This window comes from Trypanosoma rangeli (genome assembly GCF_003719475.1).
Source record: "Trypanosoma rangeli strain AM80 chromosome Unknown Tra_15.4_contig_00490, whole genome shotgun sequence".
Classification (NCBI taxonomy): domain Eukaryota; phylum Euglenozoa; class Kinetoplastea; order Trypanosomatida; family Trypanosomatidae; genus Trypanosoma; species Trypanosoma rangeli.
Window position 1 is genome coordinate 1 of NW_021706238.1, and position 11,164 is coordinate 11,164.

An 11,164-nucleotide genomic window follows, 5' to 3' on the forward strand; every position below is an offset into this window, starting at 1 on the left:
AAAAGGAAGAGAGAGAGAGAGAGGACTGAGGAGTCGTCCGCGCAGACGTGCTTAGGCACAAACGAACATGGGTGTAATAAAGTTGTGAGGGACGGGCGATGTTCGGTTTAAAAACAAAACAAAAAAAATAATAATAATAATTTGGACCACAGTTGTAAGGGAGAAAAGGGGAATGCACCCGAGTTGAGGGGGAATGGGTGCGATAGCCCAGTGAGGGCGCGTTGGTGCCAACCCACGGATAACTCGACAGTAACAATATATATATATATATATATATATATATGCCTATTAAAACTGATCAAATTCACCTGAATACTTTTTGCGCCCTTGTTCATTAATGCAGGGGAGCGAAAAACAGGAAATGAAGAATGAGCGCCATGAAATGCAGCCCGTCCGACTCATTGGGGGTCCTACTTTTGAGCCATTTTTTATGTGTTCATGCTTTTCTCATGGGGTTTGCCTCAACCACTCTGCCTGTGCGTGCTGTTACGGGTGATTGGAGGATTACCATTTCTCTTTTTGTATGCGTCTCTCTCTTTTTTTTTTTTTGTACGACTGCTGCTACCGTGGGCGCTGTTTATTGTGCATAGGATGGTGCTCTGACACGCGGCGTGTGCCACCCTTCAACCCACATTGGCTGCAGGTGGGGTGTGACATGTGTGTGATGGGGGTGGGGGTGACGGTGTAGGAAGGAAGACAAACCATCGCCGCAAAACAATCACGCAAAAAATAGGGAAGTGGAGGAGAAGTTAACCGCAGAGGGGAGGCTAAGGTTTGAAACTTTTACCGAACCCACGCACAAAAAAAAAAACACACACACACACACAAAACAAACAAGCAAACAAACAGGGTACTGGGGTTGGGATCATCTGGAGTCAATACATGGGCGGCAACTCATGTCGGGAGATGATGAACCCGTACGCGGTGAACACCCCGCTCATGGCTGTTTGCGTCACTTCCTTGCTCTTTAATAGCGTTCAGGGTGGAACCCTGCGGTCTTCTAACGTGTACAACAATTTCATTGTGCTTTACATGCTTGGCTTCTCTACGGGGATGCTCGACGGTTCTTCAGCAGCCGTTATGAGGCGCGAAGCTTGGCCTTTTGGCCTCTTTCTTCTTTACATTCGGCCCAAATGTGCGGCTTCTGTACACGAAGCGCCTTTTTCCAGACTGCATACGTTACGCCATAGGGGGACATACATGACGTATCATGCACTGCAGTGGTACCGTGAGACAACGTATTTTGAAGATGCCATGGAGGACGACAAGGACAGCTAAGCAGAAGAAAGAAGCGAGTTTTCTCCCTTTGGGTCTGGCTTCTTTTTTTTTTCTCCTTATTTTTTTGTTGCAGCACTGACACTGGCAGATGGAGAGAGAGCGAGCGAAAGGGAGAGTCGTGCATGTGTGTGGGGGTTAGTGTGGGAGGCGGGATGCATATCTGCAGTGAAATGGGACGGAGTGTGTGGTGTGGGCAGTCCCTTGTTTTTTTCTTTTTTGCGTTATGCCGCCTTGCTTCGCATGAGCAGCTTTCATTTGGTTTTGTCGTGTTGGTTTTGGTGTATTTCAAAACAAAATGAAATAAGAAGTAACCGCGCTACATCGTCCTGTGACTGTCAGTGGGTACGTGCGCCTCTGTAGTTAAGGAGCCTGGAGAAGAGGAGGCAAAGAAGGAAGGAAAGGAGACAAAAAAAAAAGGAAGAGACTCAACATTTCCTCAGCATTTAATGGTGGCTTCGCGTTCTACTGGAGTTTTTTTTACGAGTGTCCCTCTATTCGTGGAGGCGCAAAGTCTTCGAAAACATTTTGAGAGCGTTGGCCACATCACTGACTTCCACCTTTTGGGCCCGACACCAGGAAGGGACTTCCGCTACGGTTTTGCCGACTACCTGGATGTCGCCAGTGCAGAGGAGGCCATTCAGCGGCTCAATGGCACCTCCTTCGGCGAACGTACGATGAAAGTCATGTCTGCGGCAAACCCACGACCTAGAAAGCGCAATCGACAGCATATGCATACACATGATCCACCGGTGCGTGGTGGAATGACGTTCCCACGCGGCTACGTTGACCCCTTGCTAGGCCGAGATGACACCAATATCTTGGAATGCTTGCAGCATATGCCTGTGTCTGATGCTTACGAGGCAGTGGAGCAACTTCGCGTCTTGGTGCTGGAGCGGAAGGATGAGGCGCGGAAGCTGCTTGATAGTTGTCCAGCACTTCGGCTAGCCGTCGTGATGATTCTGCAGCATGCAGGGCGTTTACCGTACGGTCCGCTTCCAGTGGAGGCGGTGCGGCACACGGAGGCTCGGCCAGTTAACGCGGTCCCAACGACGATGGAGGATGATACTGCAGAGAAGAAGGCTGAACCCACAAATGAGGAACGCGACGAGGTGATTGAAATTCTGACGAAACTCAGTGAGGAGGATGTGGAGCGCATTGTCACTATGCGTGATGAGGACCTTGACCGCATTCCTGACCTTGTACAGAGGCAGCAGATGACCGTGCTACGGGCCCGTTTATTGGATATGGCGGGCGACCTTGAATAGTGAAGGGTGCATCTCCGCATTACGTCTTTGTGTGTGGAAGCCTCCTCCTCTTGTTTGTGGATACACCATGAATATTGAAGGTCGTGTGCATCCCTTGTCACCCATGCCGCATTTTTTTTTTTTTTTAGTTGTGTGTGTGTGTGGTATCTTTTCTCGTTTACTCGATCGCTTAGATCGTGGGCATGCATACTGCTTCTCTTTACTCGCATTTCTTTTTGTTTTATATATATTTCTCTTTTTCTCTTGTTTCTTGCTTGCTTTCTTTGTGCGCCAAGCTTTCACAGACCACTACACCTTGCTTTTTTTCCCCCCCTTTTCTCTGTTTCTTCACACTGCTGATGGTTTGGGAATCGACCGCATCAGGCCCAGCAGTTTTCTGCAATATTCCCTTATACCCACCCCTTTTTGGCTTCGCTTCAACGGAGTTGGGAGCGGAGGTGCGAAGAGGCTGCCCAAGGCGGAAGAGGAAATAATCGCTAGCGGAGGGGGATGGAAGGCCCCTGTAAGGGACAGATGAACCGGGGAGGAGCGTACCAAGTGAGGTTTTATGACTCCTCCGATGACGAACAGAATGTGCGGGTTGCGGAGGTGATGCCGGTGGTAGACGATACCCCGTCAGTGACCGGGTCGTCCTCACCGGCAAATCATCGCCAACAGCAGCAACCTCCCTCATGGATAAGAAGAGCCGCCCACGGCGCTGTTACGTACCTCGCATCAGCGCTGCTGCCTCACGCGCCTGCGCCGGCCAACGAGCAACTCACCATCGCGAGGACTTCGCCCAGTTCTTCAAATGGAAGCGGTGACTGGGGCTACAGGGACTATTGTAGATCACCATTTCACGAGGAGACGCCACCACCCGATGACTCCTTGGCTCCCTCCGAGGACATTACCGTTGACCTGCGTGAAATGATTCTCCAGTATAGGCGTACTCCAAACGATATATGCAAGCGTATCATACTTGCAGCACTTGACTTTAGAGAGGTTCAAATCAACGGTGATGTGTTTCGCGCCGCTGCTGGAAGCAGTGAGCTCATTGGAACCTTGCTACGCTCAGGACGTGTCAACGTTGATGATCCTGATGTGCAAGAAGTCATTCAGGAAGAGATTGATTGCGTGTTGCGTGCTGATGAAGTGGACCGGGCTTGCATGTATTCAGACAAAATCGAGTATCTGACGCTGCTGTGCCGTGTGCGTAGCGCAACTCTCACAAAGGAGCAGGCGCGCCAATGCCGCCAGTCTGGCTTTGAATACGCCAAGATGCTTTACGACAATCCGCATCTTTTACGAAATATTCCCCCACCTAGTTGGATTGTGGCGCGTATATTAGATTTATGCTCTGCCCTAACCATGATCATCACGTGGCTTGGTTTGGCTGCTACTTTGCTGAACCTTGTGTCCATTGGTTGGCTCATGTCCATTTGGTTTTGCAGCACTCGTCCCTCGTTTGGTTACTGGACGGCACTTTGCTACGTGGCCGGGTACGTGGGCAGTATCGTTGTGGTGATGATCTCTGAAGGGGGTCGTATTCGTGACTATAGTGACCTCCTCTGGGACTACCCAGACAATTCGCTAAAAGTGGTTCCTTGCGTCCCTATTTTTGAGATCGCTCTCTTGTATGTGACACTGCGGTACGAACTTTTGCATGACAAGGCAAAATACTTTGTCATACGACATGACTTGTACAATGGTCTCTCCAATGTTTTGATTATTAATACGTATTTATTCGCCACACCGCAGTTGCTGTTGCAGTTTTATCTGATCACGTTGCATGACCAAGGGGCGAAGCAGCTTGCCGCCTATAAGCTCCTCGCTTCTGTAAACTACACATTGTATTTGATGTCCATGTTCCTGTTCATGTGGAACACCTTGTTCCAGTACTCCTGCAACAGTTTTGGGTTTGCTGTGATGGCGGTAAAACAGGCTCGGTTGATGCCCATTGCTATCACCACCCGTATCCTTATTGTCACAACGCTATTTTACCTGGAGTATAACGTTGTCGCCTGTTTGATGTCGCTTAGCTTCATTTATATGTGTTCGTTGGGTGCAATTATTTTCATTGCCGTTATGGTGGCACTGATCGTATTAGTGATTATCGGGCTGGTGTTAGTCATTCGGCTGGAGGCCACAAGACACCTTTGGGTCGTGTGTTTGCCTCCTATTTTGATGCAGGTGGCCTTTAGCATATACATTGGTCTCGGGGATGCTCGCAACGATAGAAATGCTTGTAAACTTGTGGCGATTTCCGCTTTAATTGCGCCACCGTTTGCGAACATGGCGCTTGCTTTTTTTTGCATTGCATTTTTTTCCTGGGCGGCTGTTGCACTCTACGGTAAGTTAACGGGAAAGCAGTCGTACCTGCGCTGGGACAACCACTTCTACTGGTCGCGTGGACGATGACTGGCAACACGGGCTCGCATCTCCGCGTTGAGGAGGCGCACGGCGAGCTGTAAATGTGTTTGTTTTGCTTTCCTTGTTACCCCTTTCAAAGCAAAGGAAGATAAAATCAAAAACCACGGCGTATTGTTCTCTCTTTTTCTCTCTCTTATCTTGCAGCAATACACATCCCACACACGCACTCGCACAAACCTTTTTACCTCACTCTTTTGTTTCCTTTTCTTTTGCTTTTTGTTCTTCTTGCTGCGTCATAGCCTGGCTGTGTCAACGTGTGTGGTTTCACTGCGCACTGCTTCACGCGGAAGGAGGGGAAGTACCCGTATAATTTGCGGCCCGCCTGGGGGATGCGACATTCGGAAAAAGTAGGTACCGAAAACACCAAGCCCTCTTTGAGGGTAGCAGGACTGGGTTTGTGCGACTCGTACGATTTTGGTGTGCTTGCCGTTGACGTTGTTCTGGGAGACGGAACACGATGGATGCTGGAATTCTCGGAGAGCCTTTACCTTGGCCGTCTGCTCTCAGTGCGGCCACCTGTGGTCCTCTCGTTTGGGTCAGCGAGGGCGATGCGAGAGCTGGAGAAAGTCGTTGTGCTTCTCCATGGTAAGGCACCCAGGGCATTTAACAGTGTCATGGATGAGCGCAACAACGAAGCGAAGACTGCCACTGCGAGGGATAATAAAATGGACAACGCAGCAGCTGTGGAGAGGACATTATCTGCTGCGCCTACTGCAGAGAGGTTAGCCAACGACAGGATGGCTCTTGCGCGTGCTTACGTGCGTCAGATGTCGGACAACCGAAAGCTCTTTATGGAGGTGCTTGAGCTCGCGGCACGCCTGGAAATGGAGGAGACATTCCCACTTCTCTGTGAGGAATTTAGTCGCATTTTTAGGGAGGACGTTCGGGGTAAGTTCTCCACTGGTCGCTCTTTGCTAGAGGAACTCGTGAGCTCCGGGCAGATGGGGATTGAGAGGTTCAGAAAGGCTGTTATACAGTCCTTTGCACTGGACGATGCCCCTTTGGTTTCATCCCCAAAGGAGGAGCAACTACAGCAAGGAGCCTCCAGCGGCGATGCGATGGACCAGCAGTGGTTGAAGCAGTTGCGGGAGGATCATTACTTTTTTCCTAATGGACAGCTGATAGGCGAACTCACACAGTCTATAGACCCGGATGTGCGTGTGATGCACGATGAAAAACCCTTTGGGGAGGAATTCACTTCAAGTTTTCAGAAGCACCCATTTCACAGCCCGGTGTGGGAGCCGGAGGATGTCGCAAAGGTGTGTCCCGTGTGTGGTGTGACCTTTGTCTCGTGGTCCGTCCTATCGTTCAATACAGTCAGGCCAAGCCACTGTCGTTGCTGTGGCCGGCGTATTTGCGCACGATGCACCTCATGGAAACTAGATAAATCGATTGCAAAACTGAGCAAACCTGGAGTGGAAGAAGAGGGTCAGCTTCGACGCGCCTGTAAGGAGTGCTTTGACAGGGCGGAAAAGCTGAACAAACACGCGTTTTTGTGTGAGATATTTGTTCTTGCGGGTCTGTCTTTGACTGACATCGCACTCCTGCGTTCTATAAGTCCACAGTGGAAAGGCGCCTCCGAGCTGTGTCTTAGCGACTATAGGTCGTCGCTTTACCAGCACGCCTTGTGGAAGTTAGCTGTGGCAACGCAGACCGCGCGCATACTGGCAAGCAGCGTTGACATTCTGGTTGGTCATCCTGAGCCACTCATCTTTCTTTTCATCTCTATGGATTGGGGTAACCAGGAACTCGTCGCAGCGGCTCAAGCAACGCTCGAGAAGACGCTGAAGGGTGCGGGCCCGTGGGGGCGGTCGGGCTGTTCCCATGTCTGCTTCTGGGAACCACCCGTTAGCCACTGGTACATGTTGTGCACCAGGGCGTGTGGTCGGATGCTTCCATCGTTTTTTGCTATTAAGATGCTTGAGTGCCTCCACCGCGCCCCGGAGGGTCACCCTGCCGCGGAGTTGATGCGCACGATGGTGACGAAGGAGCTTCTGAAAGAAATCTCCTTTTTGGATAGGCGTATCTGCGAGTGTGTGGTTGTGCTTCTGCTGGATATCTTTGAGCTTAAGACGTGTCAGCCACACGCCACCTCAGTGCTGCTACACCTCTCTGCTCAGGACCGAGGCCTGGCGCTTATGATCTTCCAGGAGACCTTCGCCCGCTGCCGCCATGACGAGTTGAGCTACCAGACCCTGCGGGGGCTAGTGATTAATGTGGATTGCGCAGAGCGACCCGAAATACATCAAACGTTTCTGAATACGTTGCAGTTTCTGAACGTGCTGCGCTCCGCGTGGATGACGGATGTCAAGCAAAACGACATTGCTGGTATACGCGAGTCGTTGTACAAAAACCTCCGCAAGGCTGGACTGTTGCTTGCTGCAAGGGAGGCACAAGATGCGACACTACTGAACACGTACGCCATCTGCCCGATTTTCTTTCCGTTCATCAGCGAGGTTGTGCTGACAAAAATTGACTTTGGCGGTATTGTGGCAATGAACTCGAAGCAGCGGCCCGTTCTGATTCCGCTTGTTGACGAGGGGGGTGAGCGACGGTGTATTCTCTACAAGAATGAAAACCTTGAAAAGGACAAGGTGATGTGCATCACCTCGAGGTTTTTGCAGTGGGTGCTGCACAAACAACTAAGCGGTGTTGTGCTTCCCACCTACCACGTCATGCCCCTTTCATGCTCCTCTGGAATCATAGAGATTGTGAAGGACGGGCACACCGTTCAGCGTGCCATTCAGCCGTACAAGGAGCATCGCCTGCTGCAATACCTGCTGCAGCTGGAACAATACTACGGACCACAGAAGGCGAAACGGAATCAGAATCAGCCGCAGGGGGCGGGGAAGCCTGCGCAAGGAGAGGAGGATGGTTCAGTTGTCAGCGTCCGAAAGAGCTTCCTTTGCTCGGCAAAATTTTTTATTTTGATGAATTACATTTTTTCTATCGGTGATAGACACCGTGACAATGTGATGGTGCACCCAAGCGGTGCCGTCTTTCACATTGACTTCGGCATGCTTCTGAATGCACGGACGCTGGCAGAGCGAGTCACCACAAGCTACGTGCGATTTGACCTTGACCTGGAGGAGTGTGTGCTGAAGTTCATGTGTGACGATGAGAAGAGGCGGCCAGGGTCATTGGTATTGTCTAATTCTTCTTCATCGCCACAACAAGGGCTGCTTCCAAGTGTCCCGGCACGCACCTCGGATGTTTTTCTCTCCAAATTTCTTATGGATACAGCTGACTGGTTTCTTGAGGTGCGGCCATACTCCAGTATTCTTTTTCAGCTCTTGTCCCACGTTTTTTTTCGGCAGGCTCTTGACGGTGTGCACTCAGTCGAGCAGCTTATGGCGTTGATGCATACTACGTTTATGCGCGATGCGGCGGAGGGGACGTGCAAAACTCTATTTTGTGATCGTGTCAGGCAGTCGCGGGGTCAAACGTGGCTAAAGGACTTCACCCACGACACACAGAAGCAAACTTGGATCATGGTGGCGCAGGGGCTGAAGTGGGTGCGGGAGAAGACAGGGCTCAACCGTTTTGATTCCACGCGTTGAGGCCGCAAAAGACCAGGCGTGAAACTTCATCAGTTGGGTAACTGGCTGTGAAATAAGCTCAGCGAGCAGCGAGAAGGGCAAAGACAATTGAAGGCAAATGCTAGCATGACGCGCATGCTCGTTGAAATCGCGCTTTTCTTCATTGTGATAACATCATTTTCTGAACGTCTGCTTGTGTTTTGCCTCTTCTTGGCTATTCACCCTGCGGGATATGGGCTACCGCCCCCTCTTTTTTTTTTTCTCTCGCTTTCAATATGTATATGTGCCAAGTAGAGTTTTTTTTTCCATGTTTGTGTTTTTCATCGAAGTTTTTGGTTCCTTTGCCATTGTTCTTATTTTTGATTTGCTTTGCCTGTGTTGTTTTACTACCCAGCCTGTGCGAATGTGTGCGCTTGCTCTTGCTCAAGACCCATATTTTTTGCACGCGTGTACTGAGGGCAGGTGGTGCAGTCCCTTTCGAGCGTGCGCTGACCAACCTGCCTTCGCATGACCCGCCGGCTTCCGTTTGGACTGCGCGTGGCTGTTTGCTTACTTCTTTTCACCGTCGATCATAACTACCTCGTTTTCTTCTTCTTTTGCTCTTGTTGATTTATTTGGAACTGAGGGCAGCCACTATTTTTTTTTTTGTTTGCCTTTTCTGTGTGTTTTTTTTGTTTTGCTTGTGATTTTTCCCTTTCAAGGGACTCTTCTGTTATAGTTTTATGGGCAAGGAACTCCCGGAGGCGGCAGCTGCGGGTGCCGTGCCTTCTCATGTGACTATCAGAACAACTCTGAAGAAGCTTCAAACCTTCACAGAGGTGAGCAAGACGATGAAGTCACTTTACGGTACCGTGCCACACGTGAGTAGCTCTACGAACGCGCTTGCAAGCTCCTTAAAACATCCTGACAGCAATGGGGGGACCAATGTGGAAGGGTCCAAGAAGTTGTTGTGCGTATGGGACGTGGATGACACGTTGGTGACCTCGGGAGTCCCCGGAGTTCGCCAGTGTCCCATGTTTACCGAGAATGAGCTGCTTAGTCTCTTTGGCAGTGGCCCTGCGAGACACCTACTACTCTCACGGGGCAGTATTGATGATGTTTTTGCCTCCGGCGGAGCCGGAAAACTAGAGTTCTTGTCGCCTTTTTTCCTCTCGGGTGGAAATCCTCTCGATGGGCATGTAGGCAAGGTGCAGCCGGGCTGCAGTAACCTGTTTGTGTGCTCATCGCCGCCAAAGGTGCGGAGTTCCGGTGGTGCGGGCGCAGCAAATAGTAAGAACCTGGTTGTTCGCATCGCCACCATCCGTGCTCCGCGGGAAAATCCTAAGGATGCGGAAAGGTTTCTTAGCGAGACGGCAGAGCCGCCGCGGTGCTCAAGCGAGGTCCGTTGGCTGGTGATGCGGCCTTCGTTGTGGGGAATCTCACTTGCGAGTCTTTCCAACTTCATTGCTCCCTCAGCGCACACTGCCTTTTTTGATGGCTCGGTGTTTCAAAAGATGGATATTGTTCGGTCCCTAGCGGCGAGCGGGATTTGGGACACCGTGTTTTTTATAGACAATGACTTGAATGAGATTGGCCTAGTACGTCCAGGGCTTAACATTGAAGATTACTACCGCATGCAGAGTTTGGGAAGATTGTCGCGTTTCTTCCAGTCGGACCTGCTGCTGCTGCAGGTGTCTGCGGAGTTGGCGAAGCGGAGACAAGGAATGGGCCATTCAAGCGTCAATGAAGGACCCATGGGGGCATCTGCCCCCGTCAGCTCAAAAGACGGCAAAGAAAGGAGTGAAAGAGAAAGTAGGATAAACTGTGTCAATGCGGAGTTCCCGACTTTTCAGCTTCCAGTGGTGATGGACCTTGGTGACAATTCCACATCCTCGCTGATGACGTCGCAGCCGCCCTCCACACGCGTGGTGGAGCTCGTCGTGGCCCACTTGCACTTGGACGAGATGCGGTACCGCCGTATCAGGAAGGCGAGTAATGTCACCATTGGCGCAGACGCGAAGGAGATGTGGCATCCGGTATTTAGGACAGGTCCGGCGTGCACTGACGAGGACTATTTTGACTTGATGGCGAACTTTGCTCTCTACGAGGACGAGGTGAAAAGTTACGGGTTGGAAGCCAAGTCTCAACTTTGGCCGGTGCCTGGGTGGGAGCCAAGCGTCGACGTCGTCACCCACGTGATGTACGAGCGACCGACGTTCCCCCGGCGCCTCTCCCATCAGTACCGTAACATATGCCACCATATTACGACGAACCTTATTGAGCTGTGCGGCCCACGTCTGTCCGAGAAGCAGCAATACGCATTAAGGGAGGAGGCAAATCATCTTTACAGACATCTCATTCGTCGACAGCCAGTCATTGATCCGCTGCTCATCGCAAACTTGGCAAACTCGTTGTTTAGCGCCTTTACTTCAGAGCATCACCTGCCCCGGAGCCTGGGCGACACACTGAAAAAAGAAGTTTACATGTTTTTGAAGGAGGCACAACCTGAAGAGGCGACCGTTCTACGTGGATGCATACGCAACTAAAGGTGGAAAATTCACGCGTGCGTGGCAACGAGCGCAAACTTTCAGTAAAGTTGAAAATCAGGAAGCGAATGAAACAAACCATAATATTGATAATGCGGTATACACACACACACAGAGAGAGAGAGAGAGAGAGAGAGAGAGAGAGTAG

General features: G+C 50.9%; 5 protein-coding genes and 1 pseudogene across 5 annotated transcripts, besides 6 other annotated features; all 6 read left to right on the plus strand.

Annotated features, from left to right (window-relative positions):
- Positions 1-108: 108 nt before the first annotated feature.
- Positions 109-141: a microsatellite.
- A 114-nt stretch (positions 142-255) lies between these two features.
- Positions 256-283: a microsatellite.
- Positions 284-798: 515 nt separating this feature from the next.
- Positions 799-848: a microsatellite.
- Positions 849-882: 34 nt separating this feature from the next.
- Positions 883-1,278, plus strand: TraAM80_08963 (uncharacterized protein; the record flags this gene model as incomplete). Its single annotated transcript, XM_029385676.1, has 1 exon — positions 883-1,278. One exon carries the CDS (start codon positions 883-885, stop codon positions 1,276-1,278), a length of 396 nt encoding a protein of 131 aa, XP_029234457.1.
- A 446-nt stretch (positions 1,279-1,724) lies between these two features.
- On the plus strand, positions 1,725-2,543 carry TraAM80_08964 (cleavage stimulation factor subunit 2; the record flags this gene model as incomplete). Its single annotated transcript, XM_029385677.1, has 1 exon — positions 1,725-2,543. One exon carries the CDS (start codon positions 1,725-1,727, stop codon positions 2,541-2,543), a length of 819 nt encoding a protein of 272 aa, XP_029234458.1.
- A 66-nt stretch (positions 2,544-2,609) lies between these two features.
- Positions 2,610-2,893, plus strand: TraAM80_08965 (hypothetical protein; annotated as a pseudogene).
- Positions 2,894-3,032: 139 nt separating this feature from the next.
- Positions 3,033-4,940, plus strand: TraAM80_08966 (uncharacterized protein; the record flags this gene model as incomplete). The annotated part of the gene is made up of 1 exon (XM_029385678.1): positions 3,033-4,940. One exon carries the CDS (start codon positions 3,033-3,035, stop codon positions 4,938-4,940), a length of 1,908 nt encoding a protein of 635 aa, XP_029234459.1.
- A 202-nt stretch (positions 4,941-5,142) lies between these two features.
- Positions 5,143-5,176: a microsatellite.
- Positions 5,177-5,281: 105 nt separating this feature from the next.
- Positions 5,282-8,512, plus strand: TraAM80_08967 (putative phosphatidylinositol 3-kinase (tor2); the record flags this gene model as incomplete). Its single annotated transcript, XM_029385679.1, has 1 exon — positions 5,282-8,512. One exon carries the CDS (start codon positions 5,282-5,284, stop codon positions 8,510-8,512), a length of 3,231 nt encoding a protein of 1,076 aa, XP_029234460.1.
- A 615-nt stretch (positions 8,513-9,127) lies between these two features.
- Positions 9,128-9,182: a microsatellite.
- Positions 9,183-9,213: 31 nt separating this feature from the next.
- On the plus strand, positions 9,214-11,016 carry TraAM80_08968 (uncharacterized protein; the record flags this gene model as incomplete). Its single annotated transcript, XM_029385680.1, has 1 exon — positions 9,214-11,016. The coding sequence occupies one exon, from the start codon at positions 9,214-9,216 to the stop codon at positions 11,014-11,016; it is 1,803 nt and encodes a 600-aa protein (XP_029234461.1).
- A 113-nt stretch (positions 11,017-11,129) lies between these two features.
- Positions 11,130-11,161: a microsatellite.
- The last annotated feature ends 3 nt before the right edge of the window (positions 11,162-11,164 follow it).